The sequence below is a fragment of the Phyllobates terribilis genome, unplaced genomic scaffold (genome assembly GCF_046119375.1).
Source record: "Phyllobates terribilis strain yellow unplaced genomic scaffold, ASM4611937v1 Scaffold_11__3_contigs__length_659146591, whole genome shotgun sequence".
In the NCBI taxonomy this organism is placed as follows: Eukaryota; Metazoa; Chordata; class Amphibia; order Anura; family Dendrobatidae; genus Phyllobates; species Phyllobates terribilis.
Window position 1 is genome coordinate 550,046,454 of NW_027362771.1, and position 15,285 is coordinate 550,061,738.

Below are 15,285 nucleotides of genomic sequence, written 5' to 3' on the forward strand. Positions count from 1 at the left end.
ATAAATCAGTTTTTCTGATTATAAAATCAGAAAATGTGATCATCATATACAGTGTGTTCATTTTAAGAAACGCCATAGAGATAGAAGAATCAATAGAAAATGGTATAAAATGGTACAATTATCGAAGGCGTTCAGTCCTGTCCAATTAGATAACCAAAAATAAAAAAAAACAAGGGTGTATGAAGCACAGAGGTGGTCCAAACATCAGACCCTTCTGTCCTGGATGGTGAAACCCAAGAACATAACGGGACCCATTTTAATATTTGCTATGGGCCTCCTTCACTATATCATACTTACCAACATTTCAATGGCCCAGGTCAGAATATTTAAGCCGCATCGCTGGGACTTTCCAGAAATGCCCCAAAAATACTGAAGGAGTGCCCACATTTGGATGGCCATTGTACAAATCCCATTCGGTTGTTGGGCTTCTCCTGGCAAAGTCAACACAAAGGTTTTCCCACTAGAGACATTTATAGAGGTGTATCTAAGTACGGCTATGTTTGCACGCAACTTGTCTTAGCAAATTTTTGGCACTGACAATAGCATACCTCTCATTTCTTCGGATTTCTAACATTAAAGTAGAAGATTAGACAACAATGGAATTAAAGGGGGATTCCCAAGATATTAAGTTATCCCCAATATATAGGATAGAAGATAAAAACCTCTAGTAATCTGAAGAATGGGGCTCTGGAACCCAGGAGCCTCCAGTCCAGTCTTGAATGGATCGGAAGTGCACATGGTCAACCTACAACTATGGGTCAACTGGAGAAAAGTCGATAACAGCGCTCGGCTATTTCCTTCAGTCCCATAGACAACGTATAGAGTGGAGGTCGAGCATTTACAACTCCGCTCTGTCAGGTAGATATTGAGGAATATTGAAAGTCTGACAGATATTGGCCATTTCTCTCAGGCCTTTTCTTCATCCCCTCCCTTATCCATCTTTTGAGAGCAGTCTCCATGAAAACATACAGTATCGTCCTGCAAATTATCACCCACAGCCAAAAGGCCTTACACAAACAAATGCCAGCCAAGAGGTGTCACCACACTTCGTTAAGATGCCAGCCTCTTGCCCCTGGCACACGCAGGGGGTAATTACTGGCAGGATTGCACTAATTTGCTTGTAACTGGGAAAGTTGCTTTCCCAAGCTTAACAAAGAAATCTCCAGACAATTGACTACAAAACGAAATATGAAATATTGTAAGTTCCATACGTCCGGCAATAATGGGACCTATATTTCTATTGACAGAAACAGCCGAGGAATGCATACATAGTTTTTCATTGTTGCAAGCCAAATCAGAGAGCTGTAGGGCAAAAATCCCAGAATAGCAGATGGCAGCTATGCGATTCTGTGGTCTCTAAATAAAGATAAAATCATAAGGGAAAAAATGGCGTTGTCTGCACGCTTCTGCGATCAATGAGCGATGAGTTATAGCAGAAGTTAGCGTTTTTAATAAAAACAGAGGCTGGACACCGGCACACATGATATCAACACAGAGGGCATGTGGCCAGATCTCCCCTTAGGTATAAGAGAAGACAGGAGCACTCAGTGCCAGGGGAGTATAAGGATTATAAGCAATGAGTTGCGTTTGAAAACGCTCAAATCAACTGGGGAGCCCCTCCTCCACCTATGCTGATTCGTCCCTGCGAACTGTATAGTGTAAGTTGTCTTTTTTTATCCAGTTTATTTTTTGTAACTGCTTATGTATTTTAATGTCTCCTTTGTAACATCCTTGTATATATTTTTCCTAAACACTGCCCCCCTTTTGGATTAAATATAAAATTTAATAGGTCTGTTTCTTTTGTTCTGTAATCGTTCCCTTCGCAGAAGCCATACCCGCTACCAAAACGCAGGCGTCCGGCCAGGCCTGTTTTATATGTCAAACTCTGTCGATGGTGGCAGAGAATAAATATTTATTATTATTACTATTAATAATAAAAATAATATTAATTGGGCTATCGTGAAGCTGACAGTGACCGTACGGAGGGCGATGAACACGGATTCCAGGCTTTGGAACCCAGAGGTGTGACGCCCTACGCTCACTGGTCGCTTACCGATACCTACGCAGCAAGTAGTCTTGATCGCGTGCTCGCGACTCTGGACGAAATACTGACAGTGTGACGGCACGGTGAGATATCGCGTGATCTCCCCGGTGTCGTCCCTGTGTGTTGGAATCCCTGACACGCTCCAATTAGTAGAGCCCAGTTCTCAGATCACTAGAGATCCGAACAATCCGACCGGTGTTAACATACCCTAAAACAGTTTTATGGTCCACACCCTTGGTGAACAAGTGATATATATTTGGACACTCTCCTGTGAAGTCTACAGGCATAAAAAAAACACAGACAAGAGAGCAAAAACATGATTTGGGGTTTGGAGGGATTGTCCGATCAGATTCCATACAGGGAAAAATCCTTGAATGCAACCAGTTAATAAAAGGCGAGCAATGATAATTACTCATAGTAAGTAACGTAGCTGCTGACATAAGCCATCTGTAGGAAGTTATGTTCATAGGTCCCGGAGGGCATCATCACTGCACTTACACAATGTGCAGAATTACATGATAACTTTTAGGTTGGTGGAAAATCTACTTTTTAGTATTATTGCCGCGTTCTCGTAAAATCCTGGAAGAAAACCAGTAAGCGGTGTCATGCCATCCACGGTTAACCACCAGCTGAAATAGAAACAACACACCATGCCCATTTACAAGGAGCAGGGTGACTTCACCGCCGGCTTTGGCCGGGTGTAGGTGTGTGTATAAGTCTGTGCTGTATAAAATCATCTCCATGACAGCTTATCAAAACAGGAAACTAAAGAGAACAACAGGATGAGCGTGTGGGGGGGGGCATATAGTAGGAATTAGATAAAACAGCGTTTCGGGGATGGAGGAAAAGTCAGAAATCACAGGAAGGGAGAGACTGAACTGTGGACGAGAACATTGATATCCGAGAATCAAGAATCGGGACAAGGGTTGTGGGAAACCGAGGGTTGTTCGGGTCAGGGAGCGACATTCACATATGGGACAAGTTGCGTGAGAATGTGCAATGTTATCAAAAGTCATTACAAAATACAAAAAAAAATAAAAAAGAATCAGGTGAATGTCAGGCTATAAAATTCTTCACTCACTTTTAATTTTTCTTTAGTATAAAAAGAGTAGTATTTTACTTGTTAAATCAGCAGTTTGTACTCCAGAGCTGAAGTTCCTACTGTTACAGAGAGGATTTACAAAGATAAAGGCAATGGAAAGAGGCCTAGATGGTTTTCTCTAAGATGTAAAAGGCAAAGTCCTTTTTTTTTTCTGTAGGAGCGGCAGAACTCTTGTCCATAAAAGATGACGAATAATCTAGCACTGCATCGATCTGTGACTTTATAGTAACAGTGTAAAATTGCATTACAACAAATAGCTGGGCCGACGCATTTCGAGTAGAATGTTCTTAACCCCTTTTATACGTAACACCCATTTCTCTCCCTATAATATGGAGAGCGAGAGAAAGCGAGCGAGAGTGCAATGGGTGGTTAATACACAATGTAGAAGGGGTTAGGAGAATTCTACCCGAAATGCGTCAGCACAGCTACATACAACACCATAAAAAGAAAATCCCCAAAAAAACAAAAAGTATGGGGATGCAAAGCAACCCTAAAACTCAGCCACTACAGTACTGACTCTTGTAGTTGAAGAGCAGACGCTCTATGCTCGGCCCTAGTAAGTGAGGAGCAAAGTCCCGTACTGCGCCGGCACAGACTTCACTTCTGGTTTAATAGATGCTGGCGCATTTTAGGACTTAGTAGGGCAGAGCATAGAGCGCCTGCGCAGGCTGGTGCAAGATTTGCGGCGTTTTGTGGATGATGTAGGACACATCAGCCACATCAATCAAGCCAGGAGGACGGCAACTGCAGGGATGGAAGAAACACCAAGAAAAAAAAAACAAAAAAACAACGACGTCCATAGGACCAAAACGCGCCGTATGCCAGAAGTATGGGATATGCAGGGGGAGTTGGATTTTGATGATGACTGATCAATTCTGGCAGAGAAAGAAGCAGATTTCTCCGATAAAATATATCATAAAATTGCTCATTTGCAGATGTACTATTGATTTATGAAATAACAAATTAGGGGAAATTAGATTGCCAATAGTGGGTGCTCTGCAGGGAATGTATTTAAAGTGTTTTGCCACTTTCAGCAAAGTAGACTAAATGCTTGCAAAATAAAGCCAGAAGGTAGTCACCCTCCTCCGCTCCAGTGAGGGCTCTCCACCGCTGCTCCTATGTCTGCAGCAGTGAAGTCACTACCACACTGCGCATCACCACTGCAACCAATCACTGAGCTCAGCAACTAGTACACCCTACTTTGGCAGAACTGTTAAACTCAGGGATTGGCTGCAGCAGTGAAGTGCAGGCGCTGAAGTGGGTGGAGGGTTAGTAACATCTGGCATGGATATTTTAAATGCTTGGGGGCATTTGCTGAAAGTGCAAATTTCCTTTAAAGGGAATTGGTCACCAGGTTTTTGCCATCTCATCCGAGAGCAGCCTGATGTAGGAAAAGAGACCCTGATTCCAACCATGTATCAGAGTTCTTAGATGTAGCAGAGCTCAGAATGCTTTCCCCACCCACACTGCAGCTCTCTATGTACATTGTCTAGTCACAGCATGCAGATTATCAGAGGAGGGGGTATAGTTGGATCAGGGCTGATGTGCCTTGTAATCCAGGCATTGATAATCTCCTGGTGATATAACATTCATTGTATGGAAACAATCTCACACAGCCTAATAAATGACACATCGCTGAAATCTGTGTTTCAGCCCCCATTGCCTGTCTTGAGATTACATACCAGCTGACAGATTCGCTTTAATACAATTTTTTATTAACTCTGAATTATTATTAAAGCGCCATTTATTCCATGGCGCTTAACATATGAAATATACATTATTCAGAAACAGGACTGGTAAAAACTTTTAGACAATGTTCGAAATCTTCCCGAATTGCTTACTGCATGCAGTTTCAAAAATGGGAATAATACTTTTGTTACATGATACTTGTCATTTTTGTTTTGGCCTAAAAGAAAACAACAAAGAACTGAGAGATTTTTAAATTCTAGTTTTCTGCTAGTTGTCTTGGTTACCGGCCACTTCTGCAATCTTTTCAGCAGTAGCACATCTCACAGGCAATGAGTGCAGCGCTTACAAGCTCTTTAAATAGGTTATCTGCTCTAACAGGGGCTCATTCTGTATATTTACATTCTTTTTTTTTCTTCAATTTCAGTTTGATATTATTGCACTCAGACAGCGGTCATCATCCGTCCAGTTACGCCAAGCTTTTATCTCATTTTTGATGATATGAAATGTGTGACAAGAGGCTGCATCTGGTGTTGTGCTCACAGATTTAATTTCACTCCCTACTGCTCTCAGAGACAGACCTAGAAAATTAATGGAAACTTTGTCATGGTGGGCGGTAAAGTGAAGATTAGAGTTATTATTGTTAATATAGTCCAGGAACAGTATGATGTCACATAGTTGACCCCTTCATATGTGGAGGAGGTCATCTATGCAATGGCCGTACCACTCCAGGTTTTCAAAATATGGATTATATTAATTAATTAAAAAAAAAAAAAATGCTCCACCCACCAGGCCATGAAGATATTTGCTGAAGACGATGGAGAAAACTTTGTGCCCTGGTATTGTAACTCAATCCCATACACGCCAGCAGAAATAAGCTGCAATCCCACATACAGCCCAAGCGAAAAAAGACGTTAAAGAGGTTGTCCACTACCTATCATTCAGAAGATAGCCGGCTCTGCAATTGAGCGGTTACGGCCGGCGGCCGCCCCCACCGTTGACAGCTGATCGTCGGGGGTCCTGGTGTTAGACCCTGGCTGATCAGACATTGATGACCTATCCTTAGGATAGTTCATCAATGAAAAAGTATGGACAACCTCTTTAATGCCCAAATTGAGACCATCAAGAGTTATATAGTGAACTGCTGATTGGGAGCGCCGGAGCAAAGCACAGGTTCTGTGCCAATCATTTGACCCCTGGGCTCTCGCATGCTTAACGCCTTTATTGCCAAGATGACATGAATACAATTACATGGTTCCTTGTCAAAAATCAACATGAAGAGCCCCATCATTCGCTTATAGGCAGAGCTGTATTGGTACAGCACTCAGGGGTCCATGGAATGGTGAAGCTATTTAGGACATCTAAGAGACTGTCTCTTGTCTCGTTAGATCTTGGATAGATATAGGACATCTTTTTAGCAAAATACCTACAAAATCTTCACAATAGGGAAAAAAAAAAAAAGAAGAATAAACCTGGAGGCTACACAAGAAAATACCACAACTGACCTGAAGAGCGTGTTCTGTTCCTTGAGCTCACACGTAGATCTATCTTCAAGTTGGCCAAATCTTCTTCATCCAAAGCAATATCCCCCCAGAAAGCGACTACAAGTGAGAAAAAAGAAGGAAAAGGAAAGACACAAAATTAGACAACATGCTTGACGGGCACGTTCTTACAATTACCAGCAAATTGAATGTAACTCTCTATACCTAAACTCTAAGTAAATGGAGATCTCAATCCGAGAACAACTCAAGACCGGAAAGACACATCATGAGATTTAGGTCATAACAGAAGACCCTCAAGAAGCCTCCTCACATGTCACTCAGGAGCATTGGGTAATAATTGGCAGTGATGATTAAGACATTTATAAAAACATTCATAAAATTAAAAAGTTTTATGGACAGCAACCCTTAAAAAGTTATTTCCAGACTAAAGGACTGATACCAGAAATCACAACCAATGTGAACAAAGGCTTAAAAAACGATGTTCAGGTCTTTTTAAAAAAAATAGAGAAACTCTTTTTTTACCCTTATTTTATTCCTGCTGCCTCTTAGGAGTATTCAGTTTGTCTCTTTTTAAAAATCCACCATATGGTTGCAGAGATAAGGGCCCTTTTGTTTAGTTGGGCCCAGTATGCTGATTTTTATGGTCTTTGGGGGTGGTGCTCACAGGGAATAACGCAGAGCAGCCTGGAGACATGCCCCAGAGGATCCTGTGAGCAACACCCCCTTGGTAAAGATCATAAACATTAGCATATTTGATGCACTAAATAAAAAGGTCTACATCTCTGGAAACCATATAGCAGACTTTTAAAAAGCACAAAAAAAAAAAATTAAATAAAAGAAAGCACGGAATACTCCGGTGAGCAGTGAGACTAAAATAAGAGCAAAAACTGGCCACTTTTGACCTGGTGATGGGTCCTCTTTATTTTGTCTTCTCCTTCGCTGACTCTCTGACCATCACCGCCAGACAAGAAGAGACAAAGTCATTAACACCTGTAATCTGACCACTGATTGGCTTAGCGGTCAGGAGACTGGTGCCAGCAATTTCATCTTTTCCGGTCTGGAAGAGACAGTCATATGGTTGGCACTCGATCAAAGTGTTCAGCCAACACTCATTCCTCCTGGCCCCACCACACGCTCAGTCCGACCACGCAGGCATGCGTTTTCAATGGGGAGAGAGAACTCAGATGCTACCAGACACCTCTGGTGCAAACATAGGACGGGGCGTTGAAATTTATTGCGCCCGATCTTTCTTTGTTGTGACATTAGTCAGAGGAGCATTAGGAGGTTTATATACACAATATAATGGGCCGGTCCTGACAAAATTAGTGGGTTTACACAACCCTGGTCTAATTTTCATGGACACCATTAGAAAAAATATTCTCCTTTCTCCTTTCTCCATTTCTAATCCAAGTTCAGTAAAAATTTTGCCTTGAGGGAATGAGTAACCTGAAACAAACTATTGCGGGATACGGCTCTGTGAAGGCTTCATTTATAAAAAGAAGCCAGTGCCACATGTTGTGCAAATGTCAAGACTATGTAGGGTCTAAATAAAGGGGGATATAGCACCCAAACTATTACAAATAGCAGCCACACACCGTATTTAGATAGCCATGACCTACTGCAGGCAAAAGTTCTTTGTTAGGAGAAGCACTAAAGTTGACATTTGAGGTAGGTATGGGCCCTAGTTGACCTTCCTATTAACCACCGATCAGAAATAACTAGGTTAAATGGCATTGTGTTGATTCCAGAGAAGAAAAAAAACCGTCAACTCCATCTTTCTGCCTAGATGTTCAATCAGAATTTTTCACTCTAAAATTATACATGAAGTCGGAGAACATCTTCAAAATTGAGATAGTATTCAAGAATGGAGATGATGAATCTCAGAAATGTTCTCAGTTTGCAATCTTATTTTTTTGTCCCCCAATCTAAAAAAAAAAAAAAAAAAAAAAAAAAAAAAAAAAAAAAAAATCCAAACCCACCTCACTCACCTCACTCACCTCACTCACCTCACTCACCTCACTCACCTCACTCACCTCACTCACCTCACTCACCTCACTCAGTTTTTTAGCTACGAGCAAAGTGTTTCAAGAATTCCGCTATTCTGTGTGGAAGCAGTCATTTAACACAGGGTTCCCCAACTCCAGTCCTCAAGGCCCACCAACAGGTCATGTTTTCAGGATTTCCTTAGTATTGCACAGGTGATGGAATTATTGCCTGTGCAGGTGATGCAATTATCACCTGGGTAATACTAAGGAAATCCTGAAAACATGACCTGTTGGTGGGCCTTGAGGACTGGAGTTGGGGAACCCTGATTTAACACATGGAAGAATGCAACAGCTGCGTCCTCCTCACCTGGATGTTCTTATTACATTAGTTGTGGAAACAAAATTTTTGGACTTCATAGGGAAAGCAAAGTTATGAATGCAAACTAGGACATAACAATACATTAAAACTTGGCCTAATTAAGCCAGTACACGACGCAACGGATTCCAGTGCTCAATGGACCAGTGAGAAATTGTCTATGTTTTGGCACAACTCTCAATCTATAAAGTGGGAAAGTCCACAAGAGGCCACCTAAGCAAAGCGGTACAAGTGGTTTTAAAGGGGATTTCCATAACCATTTTAAAGCTTAAAACTAACAGGCAGGTAGCTGCTAACAGAGGCAAATACTTGCCTGTTCGATGACCACTACTGCCGGCAATTCAGCTGCTCCAAGTCATCAGAGCAGCTCTTCTTCTCCTTCCGTGCTGCTCTGTCAACAGGGCGTGACTACAGATGTTATGCTGATTGACAGCCGGCTCCCTGCATTTAGGCAGCAGGGAGCAGATGTCAATCAGCAGGACGTTGGCAGTCACACCCTGTCAACAGAGCAGAAGAGAAGCCGCTGTTCTGTCGACGTCCGTGGAAGCCGCAGAATCACCGTCAGGAGTGTTTTGTAACCGCCTTGTACCAGCTGAGATCAGTGTTGGGCACAACAGGCAAGTAGTTGGCAACTACCTATCTGTTAGTTCTTCGGCCAATAGTGAAAAAAAAAAAAAAACGTACCAGTAAATCCTTTAACCAAAAACACAGTAACGTTCTTAGCATACTCAAAACGGAATTAAGATCACCCCCCAAAAAAAAGAAAAAAGCATAAAAGGAGCTATTTCGGAGAAAGGCTCTATTAGCCAGGATGAATAGAGGCTCTGGTGGATTTCATCTGAACGGTCACCATGTATAATACATATTGGTCATACATTAGGGGAGGGGGAATTGAGAAAAAAAAATCAAATATGTAAAAAAACACTGCATTGTTCCTTACATTCAAGAACATTTTACAGTGTAGAATTTACAGCAGTTTAGTTTATTTACGTGCGTCAACACCAGAAGGTGAAACAAGGAGACCAATGAGGCAATCAGAGGGTGTGTAAGAGGCGTTTAACCCATGAATAACTCCTTTAACAGAAAGCATTAAAAACACATGATGTATGATATAATTTGTAATATGAAGAGCACATAACAAATGCTGTTGAAAATGTACTAAAAATGCATTAATTCTTAAAAATAAATATTATATATATATATATATATATATATATATATATATATATATATATATATATATATATGAGATAAGCCAGATTTTTCCCCCGAGCTTTTTTTTTGTCGTTGCACAGAATCTACATTAAAATCCAGATCAATAAACAGTTCAAATTTGATTGCAACAAGCTCTCCTTTCAAGTAAATGAGAAACCATGCCTATGGTACATCATTTGCCAAAGGATTTTTTTTTCCCCCGGCAATTTTTTTTTTAAGCCTATATGGAGCTTTGTGAGACATTTTTTGGGAGAGGAATCCTCCTGAAAAACCAGTTCAAAAATTCTCTCTATTAAATTTCTATGGGAAATCCACTTGAGTTTTTGGTCATATTAGGATGTATTTCAGCTTTTTTTTGTGGAGAAGTTTTGAAAAACTCCAGCTGAGAAAAAAAAAAAAAAAGTAGTACATTTCACTTCTTTAAAGCAGATCCTGATGAGAATCTCTCCAAACTACACACTGCCTGATCAATAGGCTGTAAGAACTGCTTCGGAAAAGAAAAAAAAAAAAACTCTTCCAAAAAGTCCCTTCTCTGGCAGTCCTCCCAATCTTAGGCTGCCGCAATCATGTGTTGTGCGCCTGTAAACAAACAAACAATCAGTGGTCACTGGCATCTTCGGTCACTAGTACACCACGTGACCGACTGCAGCACTTGATTGGCTGCAGCGGTCATATGTCTGTGCCAGGATATCATTGATGCAGCAGTCAGTACAGAGACTAGGGGAGGACCAAGGAGCATCGGACACAGAGACAGAGGATGGAAAAAGGTGAATGGCCTTCTCTTATTCTATAATATTTTAAGCAGTTTTCTCATACATTTTTTCATTCCTGGATTCTTACAAAATAACATGAAAGTTGGCAGAATTTTGGCTGATTGACCGAATATCTCGGGAGCCTTTCATGTGGCTTCCCCCGCTGTTAGCAGCTGCTTCACTATTGTGCACTAGTGACATCACGGATACCATACTATTAATGGGACTTGGAAGTAGGGTCAAAATCATATTACTGGTTACCATTAGAGTATAAAAAAAAACATTAATTTGTAAAAGTGAAAAAGACTAAAAAGACTCGACCAATCAGTAGGACACAACATAAGCTACAGTATCTGAATATTTAAAAATGATTCTTGACTTAAAGTTCGGGAATGTCTGATCTAAAGGTAAATTTGAAACAGGGATTAGGCATATTGGTGTCAACACACCCAATCCTTTATTTATTTATTTTTTTAAAAGAATACAGACAGTTATAAAGTGGTCCTCCAGCTCTCCTGAAAGGTCATTGGATGTGTGTATATAAAATATTAATAAATTTAAATAAATTGACTGTTGGGAGTTACTCTTTGGGAGAGTGTCCCTGGCACAGTGTAATCAGTGATGAAGGTGTAGTCATGCATGTTCATGAAGAACAACAGAGGAACGGCACTATGCACTGATCATAGCATCAGCACTTTTAAAAACAGAAGCCATGACGTTAAAGTGTTGGGGCTCCTGCAGACGACCACATTTTCGGTCTGAGCGTGATCCAACAAAACATCGGATCGTGCTCAAACCAATGCTGGGCAGTGGGACTGTGCATATGTCGATTTTTTTCCTTGGACACGCCCAGCACGGGGAAGAAATAAAATAAAAAATGCAGCATGAGTTCCATCCGATATTTGGATCGTACTCAGCCAGGCAAGTCAGATCCTATCCTAATATGTAGTAGTTGTAATATATTATTATTATTATTAATAATAATAGCAAGTAACGCCAATTAGAAATATAGTATAGTTCTTCTGATTCGCTATGTCTCTTTCCTCATGTGTAGTGCATTGAAGGACCTTAGATATCCATGACTACGACCAAAAGCAACTAGCCAACTGTCACTATATCAGTGGTCATAACCACATATCTACTGCAATGCCCTGCACATGAGGAAAGATACATAGCGAATCAGAAGAACTATACTATATTTCTAATTGGAGGTATTTGCTAATATTAATATTACACCTACTACATATTGGGATAAAATCCAGGAGATGGAAATACCCCTGCAACAAAGTTTAACGCGAATTCACGTAAATGGGAAGGAGCTGCAGTTGCATCCACCCGCCTTCATTGTACTGATCTGCCAGGATTCCAGGGAAAGCCCTGATCTAACGTAGCTGACCGATTCTAGGAATAAGCAATATCGGTTTAAAGAATGGAAAATCCCTTTAAATGTTTCTAAACAGAAAACATTGAAAATAATTCTGTCCATGGAGACTTGTTATATACTTTGCCATTATCATAGACAGACACCTGTGGAGCCTGATGGACCCTGCTGGCATACAGTACAGACCAAAGTTTGGACACCCCTTCTCATTTAAAGATTTTTCTGTATTTTCATGACTATGAAAATTGTACATTCACACTGAAGGCATCAAAACTATGAATTAACACATGTGGAATTATATACTTAACAAAAAAGTGTGAAACAACTGAAAATATGTCTTATATTCTAGGTTCTTCAAAGTAGCCACCTTTTGCTTTGATGACTGCTTTGCACACTCTTGGCATTCTCTTGATGAGCTTCAAGAGGTAGTCACCGGAAATGGTCTTCCAACAATCTTGAAGGAGTTCCCAGAGATGCTTAGCACTTGTTGGCCCTTTTGCCTTCCAACTAAATGCAAACCGGATGGATTAGCATGCCGCAGCAAGATGCTGTGGTAGCCATGCTGGTTCAGTATGCCTTCAATTTTGAATAAATCCCCAACAGTGTCACCAGCAAAGCACCTCCACACCATCACACCTCCTCCTCCATGCTTCACGGTGGGAACCAGGCATGTAGAGTCCATCCGTTCACCTTTTCTGCGTCGCACAAAGACACGGTGGTTGGAACCAAAGATCTCAAATTTGGACTCATCAGACCAAAGCACAGATTTCCACTGGTCTAATGTCCATTCCTTGTGTTCTTTAGCCCAAACAAGTCTCTTCTGCTTGTTGCCTGTCCTTAGCAGTGGTTTCCTAGCAGCTATATTACCATGAAGGCCTGCTGCACAAAGTCTCCTCTTAACAGTTGTTGTAGAGTTGTGTCTGCTGCTAGAACTCTGTGTAGCATTGACCTGGTCTCTATTCTGAGCTGCTGTTAACCTGCGATTTCTGAGGCTGGTGACTCGGATAAACTTATCCTCAGAAGCAGAGGTGACTCTTGGTCTTCCTTTTCTGGGGCGGTCCTCATGTGAGCCAGTTTCTTTGTAGCGCTTGATGGTTTTTGCAACTGCACTTGGGGACACATTCAAAGTTTGCCCAATTTTTCGGACTGACTGACCTTCATTTCTTAAAGTAATGATGGCCACTCGTTTTTTTTTTTACTTAGAATTTGTATTATGGCAAGAAAAAAGCAGCTAACAGTCTATTCAGTAGGACTATCAGCTGTGTATCCACATGACTTCTGCACAACACAACTAATGGTCCCAACCCCATTTATGAGGCAAGAAATCCCACTTATTAAACCTGACAGGGCACACCTGTGAAGTGAAAACCATTTCCGGTGACTACCTCTTGAAGCTCATCAAGAAAATGCCAAGAGTGTGCAAAGCAGTCATCAAAGCAAAAGGTGGCTACTCTGAAGAACCTAGAATATAAGACATATTTTCAGTTGTTTCACACTTTTTTGTTAAGTATATAATTCCACATGTGTTAATTCATAGTTTTGATGCCTTCAGTGTGAATGTACAATTTTCAAAGTCATGAAAATACAGAAAAATCTTTAAATGAGAAGGTGTGTCCAAACTTTTGGTCTGTGCTGTACTTGAGTCCATTGAGTTCTGCGACATTTCTGGAATTGTGATGGGGGAAAAAAAAAAAAAAATGGCCACTTTATTAGAGACCCCTTATCTAGTTTTCGAATTGGACCTCCTTTGGGCTTTCGAAACCGCAGCTATTCATCGCGGCATAGATTCCACATGGCATTTAAATTGTTCTCCACTATAATTGGCCCATGTGGAAAGGACAACTTCTATTCTAGTGGAGGTAACGACCTGCTCATAGCTTCCCGTTGTACCTCGTAAAAGAGATGTTCTATAGGATTAACATCTGGGGACTGTGGAAGCTTGAGAAGAAAGTTTCGGTCATGTTTTTGGAACCAATCCATCATTATACAACCCTGGTGGCATGGTGCATCGTCCTTCGGCCATGAAGAGATGAATTTGGTTGGTCTTAAAGCTTAGGTAAGCCTTACGGTCCACGAACAGGTATCGGAGAACCCAAGACTTGCCAAAAATACACTCCCTACAGCATTACTACACTTCCAGCAGCCTTACCACCGAACAGAAATGGTTGACAGATTTATTGCTGCTTAGACTTGGAGACACCAGCATTGTCTTGACTGTGCATCACCTGGTCATCAGAACAATTCTTGACATCCTTCTCGGACTTGAGTACGTCCTCTGGATGTTATTCCTCGATCACACCATTCTTGGTAGACTTTTCACACCGTTACATAAGAAAACTTGAAAAGACTGACAGCTTTTGAAAATCTAACCCTGGCTACTCCGACCAGGCCTCATTGCAATCGCTCAGACAACATTATTTTCCCATTCTAATGTGGATTCACACCGACACTGATCCATGAAAACTTGGTCACTTGATTTTATGTTCTACTTCGGTGGTCAAGTGTCTAATTTTCATACAGGGTTGCTCCAATGTCCGGTGTCTTTAATGTAGTGGCCATTCAGTGTATTTATTATATTTACTATGTTGAGTATTTTATATAGAAAGAGCATACTATGGCCAAGTATGACATCATGTTAGTTCATTTCCAAATTGAGCTACATTATGTAAATTAAAGAATTAGGAGGAAAATAGATTATATTCTTTTAAAGGAAGTCTGTCAGCAGATTTTGACTAAGTAATCTGAGAGCAGCATGATGTCAGCGTGAAAAGCCCGATTCCAGCAATATGTCACTTACTGAGCTGTGTTTTGCTGTTTCAATAAAAGCAGTTATTTTATCAGTAGATTATCACTACAGGACTAAGTGTCTTGTGCCTACTAGTCAACTGCTCTGTGCAACCCAGCCCAAACAACTGATTAGCATCTTTCTATGTACACTGTTCATTGACAGAAAGCTGCCAGTCAAAACGACAGCATGCAGACCAACAAGTGATATATCACAGGAATCAGGGTTTCAGAGAATATATCATGCTGCTCTCAGATTAAATAGCAAAAACCTGGTTACCTATTCCATTTAAAAACAGAAGCCAGAGTGAAGTCATTTTTAGACCATTTTGAACTTTTTCATATAGTCGTAAGAACTGCCACACTTCACAATAAGAACTATTCTTGTTGTCAGGACTCCACATTTGTGGCTTATGTTGTTATAACCATACCTAAAAGAAAAAGAAAAAACAAACTTA

At 40.8% G+C, this 15,285-nt stretch overlaps 1 protein-coding gene across 1 annotated transcript in view; it reads right to left on the minus strand.

Annotated features, from left to right (window-relative positions):
* Positions 1–15,285, minus strand: part of BMP1 (bone morphogenetic protein 1) — a 139,711-nt gene that overhangs the window by 101,737 nt on the left and 22,689 nt on the right. Inside the window, exon 2 of the mRNA XM_073654047.1 lies at positions 6,338–6,433. Coding sequence (XP_073510148.1) covers positions 6,338–6,433 — 96 coding nt within the window. The remainder of the gene's footprint in view (positions 1–6,337; positions 6,434–15,285) is intronic.